At 40.2% G+C, this 17,002-nt stretch overlaps 1 protein-coding gene across 2 annotated transcripts in view; it reads left to right on the top strand.

The window, feature by feature from the left end:
• Positions 1-10,056, top strand: part of LOC123607353 (zinc finger protein 121-like) — a 35,421-nt gene extending 25,365 nt beyond the window's left edge. For both annotated transcript variants that reach the window (XM_045496518.1, XM_045496517.1), the window contains exons 2-7: positions 5,287-5,340; positions 5,829-5,917; positions 6,515-6,641; positions 7,459-7,539; positions 8,225-8,307; positions 8,760-10,056. In XM_045496518.1, coding sequence (XP_045352474.1) covers positions 5,316-5,340; positions 5,829-5,917; positions 6,515-6,641; positions 7,459-7,539; positions 8,225-8,307; positions 8,760-9,944 — 1,590 coding nt within the window. In that variant the 5' untranslated portion in view covers positions 5,287-5,315 and the 3' untranslated portion in view covers positions 9,945-10,056. The remainder of the gene's footprint in view (positions 1-5,286; positions 5,341-5,828; positions 5,918-6,514; positions 6,642-7,458; positions 7,540-8,224; positions 8,308-8,759) is intronic.
• The last annotated feature ends 6,946 nt before the right edge of the window (positions 10,057-17,002 follow it).

Below are 17,002 nucleotides of genomic sequence, written 5' to 3'. Positions count from 1 at the left end.
TTACTAAACAAATGTGTGTGGTTTTGTCTAGTAAAACTTCATTTGCACAGTAAAAAAAAATTTTTTTTTAAAAAGGGGAGGCGCCTGGGTTGCTCAGTCTGTTGAGTGTCTGACTTCGCTCAGGTCATGATGTCACAGCTTGTGAGTTCGAGCCCCACGTCAGGCTCTGTGCTGACAGCTCGGAACCTGGAGTCTGCTTGGGATTCTGTGTCTCCCTCTCCCTCTGCCCTAACCCACTTGCGTTCTGTCTCTGTCTCTCTCAAAAATAAATAAACATTAAAGAAAAAAAAAAAAACTTCATTTGCAGAAACAGGCCTGTCAGTTTTAGTTTCCGAACTTCAGTTTCAGAGGCTTCAAAATCTCTGTCACAAACTATTTTGTGGGTGATGTGTACCTAATTATATTGCGTAAGGGAGTTTTAAGTGTACATCAAGTGTCATTTGATCTCCATCACAGTCCATTTGTAAAGTACTCCTCAAATTTAGTCATAGTCTCATGAAAATATTTTACCTAAAAACTAATGTTATCCTGTAATAACTTGTATATTAATCAAAATGGGAAGGATATAGCAGAAGTGAAAGCCTAGTTTATGCAAATAAATACCTGGCACATAAATAAACAAATACAACAAGCATAGACAAAATATGTCAACCCAGTACAGTTTAGGTTTAGTTTAGGTTTCTGGAATTGTTCTCGAGGTGATTGTAGATGTCCATGGTTTATTTCTTCAAAGCCAGTCCTCTCTTTCCCAGTCCGTGGGCAAACTGGATGTTGGTGTTAGTCTTTGCAGTTCCCTCAGCAGTGTCAGTATTATTCCTGGATGATTATGTCCAGTGGTGGGGAGTTCCAGGATCCTCCTTTTAACTTTTCCTACTATAATGGCCCTTACCCTATGTGTCAGAGATAAGGGAATTCTGCCAGTTGGCAAGAATGTCTATATTGCAGATATATTTAGATGCTATAGCTGGGTTTAATCTGAGTTCATTGGACTTTTTATTTATTTTTATTAAAAAAGAATTTTTTTTACTGTTTATTTTTGAGAAGGGGGGGAGACACAGAATCCGAAGCAGGCCCTAGGCTCTGAGCTGTCAGCATACAGCCTGATGTGGGGCTTGAACCCACAGACTGAGATACCTGAGCCGAAGTTGGATGCTTAACCGACTGAGCCACCCAGGCGCCCCTGGAATTAAGACTTTTTAAAAAACTACTGTGCTACGGGTGCAGAGCCCTACTTGGGGCTTGAACCCACAAAACTGTGAGATCATGACCTGAGCTTCTAAAAGCAAGAATCGGATGCTTAACCATCCAGGTACCCCACTCCTTGATTTGTTGATATACATTGGAAGAGTAACAGAGATACAAACAACTCACAGACCCTACAGGTGATGGAGAGTAATAGGGAAGTTCACATTTGTACAGGGCCCTTCACCCCAAGACTGGGTCAGACCTTATTGTCAGTGATACCATTGCAGTCAACTGGTTGTAAAGAAGTTTTCTGGGTTGCCTGGGGCAGAGGTAGTTGGCACAATGGGCAAGCATTTGAAAACCTCTGGATTACAGTCAAGCCATGACTGGTGAGCAGATGAGCGGAGGGAACCATGGGTGACAACAGGTATAAGAAACAGCACCCGAGTATCCACATTAGGGGGTCTGTGGGGAAGAAGTTTACAGACGTGCCCTAACTGGTGGGTGAGTGCTCAGAGGCATGAGACCCCACACTCATATTAGAGTACTTAACTACATCTCCTAAAACCTGGGATATATATTTTGTCAGGGACTGTTATTTCAATGTAATCTAGATAGATGTACTGTGTTTTTTATAAATTCAAAAAATTTTTTTTATTAAATGAGCCTCCACACCTACCTTGGGGCTTGAGCTCATGACCCTGTGATCCAGAGGTGTGTGCCCTGTTGACTGAGCCAGCCAGGCGCTCCTAGTTAGATGTGCTTTGAGTGACGTAGGGACTCTGTGGTCTTGGTCTGTCAGTCAGCAGTCACTTGGTGCCCTCACTGAGCCAGGGCCTATGTCACGTATTGGAAAATCAAGGGCATCTTTGATACCCAAAGAGCTCTCCAAAAGAAAATGGATCTCCATATCAGACAACATTGTCATAAATCATTACTACACATAGAGTTCTTTACAGTAGGTGATTCAATATCTCTAATGTGATTCAATTTCAAAATTTGTGTGTACCCAATAATATTGTGGCACAAGGTATAAACCAATGCTTGACAGAAACATAAGAAGAAGTGGACAAGTCCAAAATTCACTGGGAGATTTAAGAATGTTTTTCCCTTATTGTTTCTTTAAATAGAAAAAAGTCAGCATATATATTTGTAAACGTTTTACAAACTGAGTAACCTATCTAGGAACTGATAGAAACTGAAAGAAATCAGAAACAGATTGTCTGGAATTAGGGTGGGGGAGTGAACTAGAAGGCTGAAGAGGGCTTTTCAGGGAGACGAGTATGTTGTCTGTGTTTTTAGAAGTTCAATATGCTGTCCATTCTCAATTTTTTTTTAAGACTGTGATAAGGTGAGTAACTACAGTTGTTAGAGCTCATCCAGAAAATACTTAAGGTCTACACTTTTGATTGCATAGCATTTACATCTCCATCAGAAAAGGAAACAAAACCAAATGGAAAAATGTCTGTACACGTGCCACAAAAGTAAACACATTCGTGGGCTTATTCAGCCCAAAGGCCCCATTTTGAGACCTCTAGGAGTAGGTGCAATCGATACTAGCATTTGAGATGCAGTGTTTGTGACAGCTTGTTATTTTCAGGGTTCTGGTCTTTTCACCTGTAGAATAAGAATTCTTGGAAAAAAAGATTTTTGGGTCATGAGGGTTAATTTCATTTATGGTAAAGAAGCTGGAACTTCTAGTGTTTACCATCATTTGGATTCAGTTTTGTAGATCAGCATTTGGGCTGCTGTTCTGTGTTTATTGAAAAGTCATTAATTTTTGTAAGTTCATTTATTTATCAGAGAGTGTGTCTGCACACGTGTGGGAGGGGTAGAGGGAGAGAGTGGGGGAGAGACTCTCCCCCAAGGAGGATCCCAAGGAGGCTCCACACTGTTAGCGTGGAGCCTGATGCCGTCTCGAGCCAATGAACTGTGAGATCATGACCTGAGCTGAAATCATGAGTAGGATCCTTAACTGTCTGAGCTGCCCTGGTGCCCCGAGTCATTAGTCTTTAACATAGGAGTTATCGTTTGAACTGTATCAGGTTAAAAGATATTAAAGTGAGAAGGAAGTCTTATGATTTTTTTTAATGTTTTATTTTTGAGAGAGACAGAGAGAGAGAACACAAGTAGGGGAGGGGCAGAGAGAGAGGGAGACATAGAATCTGAAGCAGGCTCCAGCTAATAGCTCAGAGCCTGACGCAGGGCTCGAACTCAAGAGCTGTGAGATCATGATCTGAGCTGAAGTCGGATACTTAGCCGACTGAGCCACCCAGGCAAGAAGGAAGCCTCATTAACAATGGAGTAAATATAAAAACCTGGTGAAAAACAAGTGATAATACAAAAAGAAGGTTTTCTGGGAAGACTCATAAAATAGACCAGTGTGAAACACAGACTGATTTGGCATTGCTCCTTTGCCAGGGTAAGTGGAAGTGGGCAAACCTTAACTGAACTGAGCCTCAGTCAAGACCCGTTGAAGCTGCTGAATACTTGAAATGTCTTCTGAGTCTTTAAAATCCTTCCATCATTATTTTTCATATATTTTTGGGTCCTGTTTGGAACAGCCTATGGTTTTTTTCTTTTTCTGTCTTTACCTTGCCCAAGAAGCAATCCAAAATATTCATGTATACCTTTGTGCTTGTATATAGGATAGTCTTTATTTTCTCACCTATTTGAGTTTTTCCTCCATAAGCACTGATGAATGGATGTATCCATTAATAATTGAGTATCTTGTCCCTTAGGAATGTTGGGTCATTAAATCCTGGGACATTTTTTGTATATTTCACTGTTTTCTACTTAGTGCCTAGCACAGGACCACAATTATCTTAATTGTTTGTGGAAAGAATGAAAGAATAAACCTATTATGATAACATAAAAAAGGAGGCTCAGGGCTCCAAGCCACTGTAAGCTCCATCAGCCAAAGCTCAAGGTATTAACTAAATAAAACACTTCATTTTTCTCTTCTATATAATGGCCAGCAGTATTCTAGGCTAATGCTAGCCAATGGACATATGACCTGCAGGCCATGTATATGATTAAAGCTTTTCTGTACATGAAATAAACAAAAAGAGATCATACGTAATAATGTACTTTATCCCATCTATTCCAAATATTTCAGCATGTAACCCATATAAGAATTGAAGTATTTTTTTATTTTTTATTTTTTAAATTTTCTTCAATTTTTTTTTTTTAATGTTTATTCATTTTTGAGAGACAGACAGCACCAGCAGGGGAGAGGCAGAGAGGGAGACACAGAATCTGAAGCAGACTCCAGGCTCTGAGCTGTTGGCACAGAGCCTGCTGCAGGGCTCGAACCCACAAGTAGTGAGATCATGACCTGAGCTGAAGTTGGACACTTAACTGACCGAGCCACTCAGGCACCGTTAAAATGGAAGTATCTTAAATTCTTTTAAGTCATAGTAAGATTTCAGAATTCACTGGACATAAAATTTTCATGACATGTACTTCGTACGTGCATGCAGTAAATACAGTTGAGAATGTAGATGTGTTTAAGTTTACCTAAACAAAATTTAAAATCCTGTTTTACTAACTGCATATCAGGTACTCAATAGCGTATGTGACTGGTGGCTACTAAACTGGACAGTGCAGGTCTAGATTGACAACTGATCATATTTGCGAATAAGAACCTCAGATCACACATTTGAGACAAGCCTATCTGCATTCAATTCTGTATTTCTTTTTCCTAATTGGAGGGTGGTGGACCAATGATTAGTGTTCTATGAATCTAGCTTTATCAGCTATTAAGTAGGGCTAGTGATATCTATTGAAATGGGTTGTTACGCTAATTAAGTGAGCTGGTATAATAAAGTTAGTGAGACAGATATCTGTCACATACTGATTTGCAGTGAATGGTAATTGATATTAGTGACTTTCATGCCATAGATTATAACATTTTCAGTAATTTCCCACATACCACCTTCAGAGAGACAGCTAATGTGTGATGTTTGATGATGGATTGGCAATGCTTGCTGATTAATGATTGGTATGAAAAGGACTGTGGGTATCCCAATGTCAAGAATAATGAAGATTGTCATATTCACCTAGATTCATAAGTTGTACTGAAGTGATCAAATTTCCCAGTAGGTAGACTTCACCGTCACTCTCCCAGGATGGCAACCATTGACTTGACCCATGGTAAGTCATTATTGATTCTCATTTCCAGAGAATTCTAAAGGTCATCCCCACACAACCTGGAGTCCAACAACCTGGTCCTAAATTAGTCATACTGCTGTTCTTTTAGAAAGAGCCGAAATATGCCAGAGAATGCTATTATCTAAGTCAGCTTCCTGGTGTGGGTGTTGGGAATTGGTGGTACATAATCTCATTAATGAGTTTTATTATTTTGGGCAAATAAAGAACCAAATGTTTTAGGGGTTAAGTTTCCATACCTGTAAAATAAGACCATGACCTCTTTCTTCATGGGTAGCGTGTCTAGCAAGTCCTTTTTCTGGCTCCAGGTGAGGCAGGGCTGTTGTATTTTATGGCAGTAGTGTGTGTTTCTGTGAGATTTCTCATGCAGGGATATATGGGGATCTTAAATTAGGATGGAATGATTTTCAGGTGGGTGATTCTGGGAACTAGGGTCAATTCTGTATTCTGAAGTATCCTTTCCTTTCCCCAAGATCTTCTTTCTAGGAATCCTTTCTCCCATCCTGAGGAAAACACAGAGGTAGAAGGGATGGTGGCTGTCAGGCCGAAAAATTATAATCAGGTAATAAAAAAGCATTATCAGTCAACAGAAAGCCATATTTACATCCACCAGGTGAACACACCTGTGTCCTGAGCTTCCTAAAGCAAATAAACTCCAGACAAGGACTGAGTCCCCAGATGAATTTCCTCTGGAAGTAGAAACTCTCCTATCAAAAAGGGATTACCCTGAAAAAATTCTGGTATTTCGGTAATCAATCCGGAAGCTCATGGATTCCAAATGCAGGCTTCCGCCTTGCTGTGAGCTCTCACATGATAGTATAAGTGTCCTTTTCTCAAAGAATTCAGTTATTCTGTGCTGTTCATGAAGGATCTGTAGCATGCTCAGGAGTGTGTTATAGTAGAGGAAACTGTGAAGACCTACTACTGTGGTTAAGCTGGCATAAGGTCTTGTTTAAAAGGTGACACCAAAACCATATGAGTGGAGAGGAGCAGTGAGTGAGTCTAGATTGAGAGAAGAGTACCTAGGACCACAGAACCATGGGAGGATAATGAGAAACCTCATAACCCTGCATCGGTATTGAGTCTCCCGTCCTCATTCTCCCATGAATGTTGGCGGAGATGTTTCTTGTGTCAAGCCAATCCCGGTGTGATGGTTTAGATTGCAGTGACCTTTGACGACGTGGCATTGGACTTCACCCAGGAGGAGTGGATATTACTGGACCTCTCTCAGAGACACCTATACAGAAATGTGATGCTGGAGAACTACCAGAACCTGGTCACAGTAGGTAAGGCTGCCAACATTCCTTGTAACATCTTTAGGAACAAATTTGTACTATGTATTTTTGGTGTTCCAGCCTCGGTGATGCCTAATCTGAAACATAATTGGAAATAAGAGATGCATAGTCCCTGCACTAATGGGTTGTAATCTTTAATGGGTTTTCCATAAATGTGGCATTAGGGCCAACAGTAACTAACACCATCATTGTTAGGAATTTACATTGTCAGACCCTGGGGTTTGTTTTTAACATATATATATTTTTTAATGTTTATTTATTTTTGAGAGAGAGAGACACACAGCACAAGCTGGGGAGGGGCAGAGAGAGGGACACACAGAATCGGAAGCAGGCTCCAGACTCCGAGCTGTTAGCACAGAACCTGACGTGGGGCTCGAACTCCTAGACCACAAGATCATGACCTGAGCTGAAGTTGGACACTTAACTGACTGAGCAACCCAGACGCACCAAATCAGACCCTACTTTTGACATTCTGAATTCTAAAGCTGGTGCTGTTGCCCTGTCTTCTGTGTTCAATAAGCCATCCTGATGATTGCGACACACTCCAGCATTTGAGTACTATAGCTTTAGTGCTTTCCCCATCAAAAGGAAGGTCTCCTTTCCTCACCTCCTTTATTTGCTGTTTGAATAAATGTCTATGTGCTCTGTAAATGTGTACATACCTTTGGGTTAGGCTTTCAGAGTCAGAGATAAGTAATCTTTTGATTTGCTTTTCTAGTCCTTTTGAAATGATTTTACTGTTTTCATCAGAAGCTTTGTCATTTCTTACACAGTCCTCTTCTATTAATGTACCTTTCCCCCTGGACAGGATATCAACAGTCAAAACCCAGCCTAGTAGCTAGGTTGGAACAAGAAGAGTTGAGGACAGTGGAGAAAGGAGTTTTCCCAGGTGAGTGTTGTGACAGATATCGCTGGTGAATGAGAAGAATGTCACTAGTCAGTCTGAAATATGGCATACTCGCAATGTGTAAAATTTAAGATTCATTTTGTCTCATAGTGCTGAAACCATTTGTCTCTGATGTTTTTGCGTATCTTTAACTTCCTTCCCTCTTTTACTTAAGCTTTCTATGATGTCACAAAGTGACCTGTTCTGTTTCTTCTTTAAGATATCATTTTGGTAAACTTAGTTGTCCAGAGGTTTCCTACTTTTCTACCTTGATAATAGTCTGTTTTTGCTCACTATATTTAATTTTCCAAGAATTATTTTTTAGCAGACCACCAAAGTTTGACCATCTGCACTTAGTGCCAAATTTTCCCATAGACAAACTGCTGAAATCTTTCTTCTTTATTGTTTTATCAACACTTTTTTTTAAATGTTTATTTATTTTGAGAGAGAGAGAATCCCAAGCAGGCTCCACCTGTTGGCATGGAGCCTGACATGGGGCTCAATCTCAAAACCGTGAGATCATGACCTGAGCCAAAATGAAGAATCAGATGCTAAACCGACTGATCTACCCATGTGCCCCCTTTTTCACAGTTTTTAATATGAAAGTAAAGAAAACTGAGTCTTATCTTTTTTTAATTGTTTAACCTGTCATTTGTTTCTGCAAATGCTTACATTTGTTTTACTTTAGAATGGCAAACTCAACATCAAAGCAAAGAGTCACCATCTCTCCAGGATTTGGGGGAAGGAAAAACAGCCAGAGAAATTCAAAAAGTAAGGTTGAGTTGTGATATCTCCTATTTTTCCACGTTAAAAAAAAGATTGGTAGTTTTGTTATAAAATCAGTGCAAGTAGGAGGTATTTGAGACAAGTGGCATTCATCCAAGAGAAAGCAATTCAGAGATACTCGATTAGGATTTGGGAGGATAATCCAAACCTGTCTTGGAAGTTGTTGCTTCCTAGATACCACAAGTACAAGTTTCCACATATATAAGAGGGATTGAGTCTAAACATTTTCCTGCAATTTTAATGGAACGTTTCTAAGAGCAGAGTAGATGGCATCGGTTTTTGTCAGAGGAGTTCCCTCATTTAACTTGAAGGCAGTCAGCAGGAGCTGTGTTTATGTATTGAAAATGGGAAGAATCATCATGTTTTTAGCTTTATAAGTGTGAAATCTGTAATGAATCTGAAAATCCGATCATCAACTTTCATCTGTTTATCAACAGGAAAGGACCCACCAGGGAGCAGAGCTCTCTGAGTATGAGCAAAGTGGGAAAATCTTAAGCCAACACTTACTCCTTAAGACACACATGAGAACGGAAAATAGAGAGAACACTTTTGAGCATACTCAGTATGCCAACAGCTTCCGTCCTCTGCAAAAGGAAAGCTCTACGAGAGAGAAGCTTTCTGAGTTGAGTCAGGGTGGTAAAGTCTTCCACCTGACTCCACACGGCATGTATGAGAGAACCAGTCTGGCAGAGAAGCCTTCAGAAAATAGTGGCTGTGGGATGACGTTCATTAGTCATTCCCACTTTCAGACACAGGGGAGAAGTCATGGTGGAGGAGACCTCTATGAATGGATGATTCCATTTCCAGGGATCTCAGTTCCCTCAGCAGGTCACCCTGTGTATATGCAAATGCACACGGTTAGAGACCCCTATGAATGTAGGGAGTGTGGGAAGTGTTACGCAAATGTGAAACGTCTCAATAAACACATCAGTCGATTTCACGCTGGAATAAAACCATTTGTGTGTAGCGAATGTGGAAAATCTTTCTACACTTCCTCACACCTTTATATACATTTTATGATTCACACTGGAGAGAAGCCCTATGAATGTAAAGAATGCGGGAAACACTTCCAGTGGCCCTCAATGCTTCGTAATCATGTTCAAACTCATACTGGTGAGAAGCCTTATAAATGTCTGATATGTGGGAAAGCCCTCAGTAGTTCCTCATATCTTAATCATCATTTGAGAATTCATACTGGAGAGAAGCCCTTTGAATGTCAGGAATGTGGGAAATGCTTTGCTTGGATCTCAAGCTTTCGTAGACATGTTCAAACTCACAGTGGTGAGAAGCCCTATAAATGTAAGGAATGCGGGAAAGCCCTCAGTAGTTCCTCAATTCTTAAAACACATTTGAGAATTCACACTGGAGAGAGGCCATATAAATGCAAGGAATGTGGGAAAGCCTTCATTAAGTCCTCACGACTTAATGAACATTTGAGAATCCACACTGGAGAGAAACCCTATGAATGCAAAGAATGTGGGAAATCCTTCCATCTTTCTTCAAGGTTAGTTGGACATTTAACAGTTCACACTGGAGCGAAACCCTATCAATGTAAGGAATGTGGAAAAGCTTTTGCTTGGCCCTCATTCCTTAAAAAACATTTACGAACTCACAATGGATAGAAGACCTAGGAAGTGGTGAACGTGGGAAATTCCATTTGAGAACTTACACTAGAGCGAAGCCCTGTGAGTGTATGGAATGTGGGAAAGCCTACACCACTTCCACATCTGTAAATACACATTTGAAGTCCCACTGGAGACAAGTCCTTTGAATGTACACACTGACTGAAGGCCTTCACTGTTTCCTCAAGCCTAACTCAACATGTAAAAATTGACCCCAGAGAGAAACTGAATGTAAAGAATGTGATAAAGCCTTCACATTGTCGTCATGACTTACTAAAACACCTAAAAATGCACAATGGATAGAAGACTTACATACATGATAAATGTGGGAAAGCCTCAGTTTTTCCAGTTCATTTCAAAAACACGAAAGAAGCCACATTGGAGGGATACCGACTGAATATGAGAAATGTGGGAAAGTCTACAGGTGTCCCATTGAATACATGGAAGAACTCCCTAACTAGATCTTGTATGAAGTTAGCAATGTTGGAAAGCAATCAGGACACCCTACAACCCACGCTGGAACAACAGTGAAGTTGTTCAGTGTGTAAGAGATGTGTGGAACTCTGCTAATAGGGTGGTTTTGTAGACCTGTGAACATGTGCCACTCTACCCCTACTATTTTTGGGAATATTTTGGCTTTCTTTTTTAGTATATGTGCTGCCGAAGCGAGCACTATTTTGGCTTTCTTTATTCAGCTGTCTGTGCTATGCTAGTCGAGTTTCTACACCAGGTTGCAGTCTAGACCCATGTGAGACTAGCAGTTTTAGACTTAATGCTATTCAAACCACCTGGGTTCTCTAGTTGTATGGACCTTGTCTAATACTGTGAAGATGGTGACCACTTGAATTAGTTCACTGCTCATGGAATCCATCTGTATTCCCTCCTGCTGGCCAAGGTGGGTGACATATGTCTCTAAATTTTCTGGAAATGCTCTTGTCCCTCTCACACTTGATCCCTTTGGGTCAGGAAAGACTTTAGGAATGGTGTGGGTATACATCCTAATTTCATGGTCCTAGAAGGAGAGCAAGACTCCCAGTAGTAGGGAAGGAAATATTGTGTTAATTTTTGGTAGCTTCCCAGTGAGAGGCTGGGAATGGAGAATGTTCTCTTTGTTCTTACATCACCACATACTGGAAGAACAATTATGTCATTTGTGTGTGTGTTCAGGAACAACTGCATCTGGCATGTGACTTGGTTAGTTTCTCATCCTTTTGTATGCTATAAACACAAAACCATGTGATTATGGCAGGTCCTGGTATCCTGATGTACTTGATGCGTCACTGGCAGTTCTTGAAAGTGGTCTTTGGATAGAGACACAGACCATCACAACCTAGTTTCAATTTTGTGTGAACACATTCATTATACCTGTGACACTTGAGTAGCCTTTGGTTATGTTGTGGGTGGCCGTGGAGGCTGCAGCTGCTTAATGTCACTTCCTGTGGGGCTTAATGAAACCAGTGTAGAACATTCCGGATCAAGCTTAATGATAAATCCTGATCAGAAGTGACCTGGGCACGTTTGTGGTATGTTTGTGTTTGGATGAGATTGGGTTACAGTGTGATTCTCTTGGGTATGGGTGTGGTCTTCACTGCTTTGAGTGGGTTGTAGCATATAATACATTGGCCTTCCTTAGGTGACATCATTAGTCATCTCAAAGCCTACATGTCTTACCTAACGGAACTTGTTCACAGTCAAATGAGACTAAGTCCTTGACTTCACGGTTGAGGTCAGTACTGCAGGTTGGCCTTATCTAACTACTTGGACTAGTAGTAACAGCGTTATTAAGTGCTGCATGAGATAAGTCAAACAGGTGAGCTCTGGATCTCTGGTATTAGTGGATAACAAAGTTGTATATGAAGTGGAAAAAGTGCCAGAAGTCTGTTTATTTTTCATGTTTTCTTAATGAAAAGTTCTTAGTTTTGTGAGTCAGATTTATAATTTTCTCATGTATCCAGATATTTTGTTGTACCTTGTTTATATATATTCTGCGATCTCATATTTTTGTATTTATGTAACCCATCTGAAGTACTTTAGTGTATGGTATGACTCTATGTCTGATTGTCTCTCTTGCTTAGATATCAAAATTACCTGGACCATTTATTGAAAAGATAATCTTTCTTTTTGTCTCTATAGTGCCACTTCTGTCATTGCTTAGATTTCCATATATTTGTGTGTTTCTAAGTATGATTAATTGATTTTCCAATGTTGAACCAATCTTGTAATTATAGAAAAAACTCAATTTGGATATAATGAATTCTGTGTTTAGCCTGAATTATTTTATTTACTGGCAATTTGAGACGTCTTTTGGTATTTATTTTTGGGTAAGAATGGGATGTAGTAGTCTTTGTCATTGCTCGAAACTTTTTTTTTTTCCTTAAGTAATCTCTGTGCCAAACTAGGGCTCAAACTCAAGACCCTGAGAGTGAGTTGAATGCTCTACCCACTGAGCAAGCCAGTCAACCCTGAAATTTTTAACGAAAATTGGCCTATTCTTTAGTAAGTGCATATACTTACTTTATGAATCTCTAAATCATTTTTGCAGATTAGAATTAGAATATTTTGTGCACTGGACTTTCAACCCATAAGCAATGTCCCCCCCTATATTTGCATGCAAAGACATTTAGTGTATTCTAATCTTCAAAAAAAAATTTTGTATTTTTTTGGTCTACATTTCTCTGAAAATCAGTGGTGTTGATCGTCTTTTCCTGTGTTGGCCATCTGCCTTTTTTGGAAAAATGTACAGTTGGGGTCCTCTGCTTATTCTTTAATTGGATTTTTTTGATGTTTAATTGTGATTTCTTTTTTTTTTCTTTTGTTTAAGGATTTTATTTTTAAGTAATCTCTACACCCCACATCGGACTTGAACTCACGACCCTGAGATCGAGAGTTGTAATTTCCACTGAGTGAGTCAGCCAGGGGCCCCTAATTGTGTATTTTCTTTGTGTATTTGGGTATTAGTCTATTAACAGATATGTCCTTTGCAATTATCTTCTCCCATTCACTATGTTGTGTTTTTTTGTTTGTTTCCTTTGCTGATCAATAGCTTTCATTTGGGTGTAGTCATCTAGGGATTTTCTTTGTTGTGAGATTCTTTATTACAGGTTCAATCTCCTTGCTCATTATAGGTTTGTAACAGAATTCTTTTTTCCCTTTATTCTTTTTCTATTTTGTCATTTAGTATTGGTAGGTTTTGTGATTTTAGGAATTTTTCCATTTCATCTAGATTATCAAATTTATTGGCATACAGTCTCTCCCAATCCCTTTTCCCCCCTGTAGAATCACAGTAATGCCCTCACTTTCATTTCTGGTTTTAGTAATTTAAGTCTTTTTTTCTTTTTCTATTACTATGTAAATGTTGATTACATTGATCTTTTCAAAAGATTTTTTGTTCCATTGATAGTTTGTATTTTTTCCTCCCGTCTATTCTTCTCTAGTTTTTATTGACTTCCTTATGCTACCTATGTTTTCTCCTTTTCCTGTGGGAGAAGGCTTGTGTTCGACCTCAGTTCTGGTTGATCCATTCTTCCTATAGAAGCTGAATTGCCTCAGTAATGTAGTGTGTTCACCTCCATGCTGAACCCTCTTCATGTACAGCCTGAGGAAGAGTGATGTGATTGGGGCGCTTGGTAGGTTTCTCAGCCAAGGAGCCTCTGTCTGTGATGGACCACTGGCCTTTGCACCGAGAGGACACCAAGGGACGCAAATGCAATTGTTAAGAATTTAAATCTTCTGGTTATTTTTTCCTCTGAAAAGATACATTTCCTCTGTTCCCAAAGCAGCTATGATTTGCTTATAGTTGTCACTGCATTTGTTTTTCCTCAATAACCTTTTCAGTAATTCCTTTGTTCCTTTTCGTCCCTATTTGTAGCACTAAAATTCTGTGCTTGGTCCAGTTTTGTATAGCCATTCCTTAGATCTCTAACATTAGATGTGAAGCACATACATCAAGCACTAGCATGGTTTCCTCAAAAATCATCCTCTCTTGGGGCACCTGACTGGCTCAGTCAGTGGTGCATGCAACTCTTGATCTGAGGGTTTTAAGTTCAAGCCCCAGTTGGGTGTGGAGATCACATAAAAAATAAATCTTAAAAAAATTCTGTCAGCCGTTGATCCTTCCTTCGCCTTTTCCCCTTAAAATAATGCAAGGGAAAGTTTATTACAGTCAAATAACATGCTTTTCATATCAAGACTGTTGTTTTTACACGTATAATTTTATGTAATCCCGACATTTCTTAGAGGTATTTTCTGATTTACCCCGTTTTTTAAAGATCCTAATTGGAATGGCCTTTATCCTGGAAATGTGACACTCTCCTAATTGATTATCATACTTTTCCTGGAAACAGTGACATGATTTGAAACTTTCAGTGTAGGAATCTAGATTTAAATGGTAGTTTGCTGAGGTGTTTCTATGTAGTATATGTTGCATAGGATAAGTCTGAGATATTGCCTCACTCTTTCCCTTCTAGCCTCCTTTTTTCATTCCCTTTTATTGTCCTTGTTTTATCACACCTACACTTTCTTTTTTTTTTTTAAGTTTATCTTTGAGAGCGAGAGCTTGTGCATGTGTGAGGGGGGAGGGGCAGAGAGAGAGAGAGAGGGAGAGATTGAGAATTCCAAGCAGGATCTTCACTGTTAGTGCAGAGCTCAATGTGGGGTGCTCAAACTCATGAGTTGTGAGATCATGACCTGAGTCGAAATGAAGAGTTGGATGCTTAACAACCGAACCACCCCGGCGCCCCACACCTTCATTTTCCATCACTGTGGTCTTAAGATACACCTGAAGACCTCAGATACAAACTACTTTTATCAGTGTATGACTGGCAATGGGTGGAGGGAGAGAGGAATGAAAAATGAGCATTTAGTGGGTAGAGTTTCAATTTGGGAATATGAAAATGTTTGGGAATGGAGAGTGATAATGGTTGCACAAAATCAATATGCTTCATGCCAAATCAATAGAACTGTACCCCAGAAAGTATTTAAATGTTAAATTTTATGTTATGCCTATTTAACCACAATAACAAAGAAAGTGAAATGGCACAAAGTAATGGAGAAGGACCACGAGACTCCTTTCAGATAATATCTTTAATTCCCTTGTAAGAGAATACTGAATTGTTGAGTGTTTTAGTCAGCAGTTTGTACTGGGATATTGAAATCACAATATTGTGGTCTGTTTAATAATTTGTTGTTAAGGGGTTTTCCTGTGTGTTGTAGTTTTTTAAGTGCTCCCTCTCATCTACCCACTAGGTGCCAGCACGGAGTTGTAACTAGAAATGTCTCAAGGAATTGCCAGTTGTCACGTAGGGGGCAAAATCAGCCTGAGAACCACTGGAGGAAATCAATTCCGTGGTGTTAGCTTTCAGAGTGATGAAAATAACAGGAAGAACGACATGTTGTTGGAGGATAAAACATGAGTAATTTTGGAAATGGTGAGTTGAGGTGCCTATGGAACACCTCACTGGTGACAGTACCTCAAGAGTTCAGTTGTATTGGTCTGGTGTTCGTCAGTCTACACTGGTGGCAGTATAATCAAGTACATACTTCTGTAGGTTAAGAGCCTACTTCCCTCCCACCCCCTAAAACACAGACATACATACAACACTATATTCAGCAAGGGCTATGAAACTTCAGTAATCACATTTTGAATACTACTGGACTTGCCAGCTTTTGCTTTGATATATTTACGTGCTAAATTAATGTAAGTAGATTTCCTTAAGTTGAGTACGTTGTAATTACAGTGACATCAGCCAGACAGCAGAATATGAGGTAGTTCTCCCCTTGTATTCTCTGATAGGAACAATAATTCGGCAGGCTTCCATGAACAAAAGTGCCTTTGTTGGATTTAGGGATCCATGTAAGAGACTGTAAAACCTCAGTAGAGCCCAAGAACAAGGAGGGCCATTTTGAGAAGGCAACCTATGCCTTGGTGGCAGGATTGTTGACTGTGGTCCCAATTAGACCCAGAAAAAGCCATGTTCCTATATGGATTTAGCTACCGCCCCATATGGCCTTGACAGCAGCATTATCCCTCAGGCTCCAGTAAGAGTCACGTCCACCCATGCCTCCAGTAACAGGCCTGCTGACTTCATTCTGAGATGCAGCCCTTGAACAGCCAGCCTGTGACTCAGCTGTTGTCTTTCCCATGTAGTAATCAAGAAAGACTTGTGTCCATCTGTGTTCCTAGAGGCAGGCCTACTAACCTTGGTCTGACTGCAGATATTGAAGCAGCCCATAACCCAGCTCCAGATACTCTGGCCGTGATCTAGAAGGAATCATCCTTACCTAGGGACCTGGGTGGAGACTTCATCCATCAGTGCCCACTGAGGGAGGCCTGCAGAACTTGGTCATGGATATGGACCCTAAGGCAGCTCTGTGACATGGCTACAGCCTCTCTCAGCTGCGTTGTGGGGCCATTAATGCATGTTTAGCGAGAGAGCCATACATTTCCACCTGGAAAAATAGCCCTGCCATATGTGAACCCTGAAGAGATCCCTTGTCTTAGTGTCAGCCGTACTGGCCAAGGTCTTGAAGTGATGTCCTTTCCTGGCCAGGGACCAGACAGGGTCGATTCACCTGGTAACAGGATTGTGTACCACAGACTCCAGTACAGACCCAACAGCAGCCATGTGACCTGGTCTCAAACCCACTTGACTATGATTCTACAGGCAAAACCATCTGTCCGGGGACCTATCACAAGACAGTTTTATCTATGAAAGCAGTCTATATGCTCTGAACTATACAGTTGCCTGCAGGCAAGACCAGCAGACCATTAAATAGCCTAAGCTGAGCTGACAGGTGAAGGACTATCTGTCCTGATGTGACCCTGTAAAGACTGGAAGAGTGGTTACTCAAAAATGCAGATAAAATGCAAAAAGGCAATGATAACAGGAATTAGGTAATACCACCACAGGAAGTACCCCAAACTGAGCATCATAACAGTAAATGCAGCAAATTTTACCAACCTTTATATATTTGCCACTAAATATTAACACATTTATAATAGAACTGCATCAAAACACATACTGTCAAAGCAGTATATTGTATATGCCAGTCAAAACAGT

The sequence above is a fragment of the Leopardus geoffroyi genome, chromosome A2 (genome assembly GCF_018350155.1).
Source record: "Leopardus geoffroyi isolate Oge1 chromosome A2, O.geoffroyi_Oge1_pat1.0, whole genome shotgun sequence".
In the NCBI taxonomy this organism is placed as follows: Eukaryota; Metazoa; Chordata; class Mammalia; order Carnivora; family Felidae; genus Leopardus; species Leopardus geoffroyi.
The sequence above is the reverse complement of the archived record's forward strand: the minus strand, read 5'-3'. Positions and strand labels throughout refer to the sequence as shown.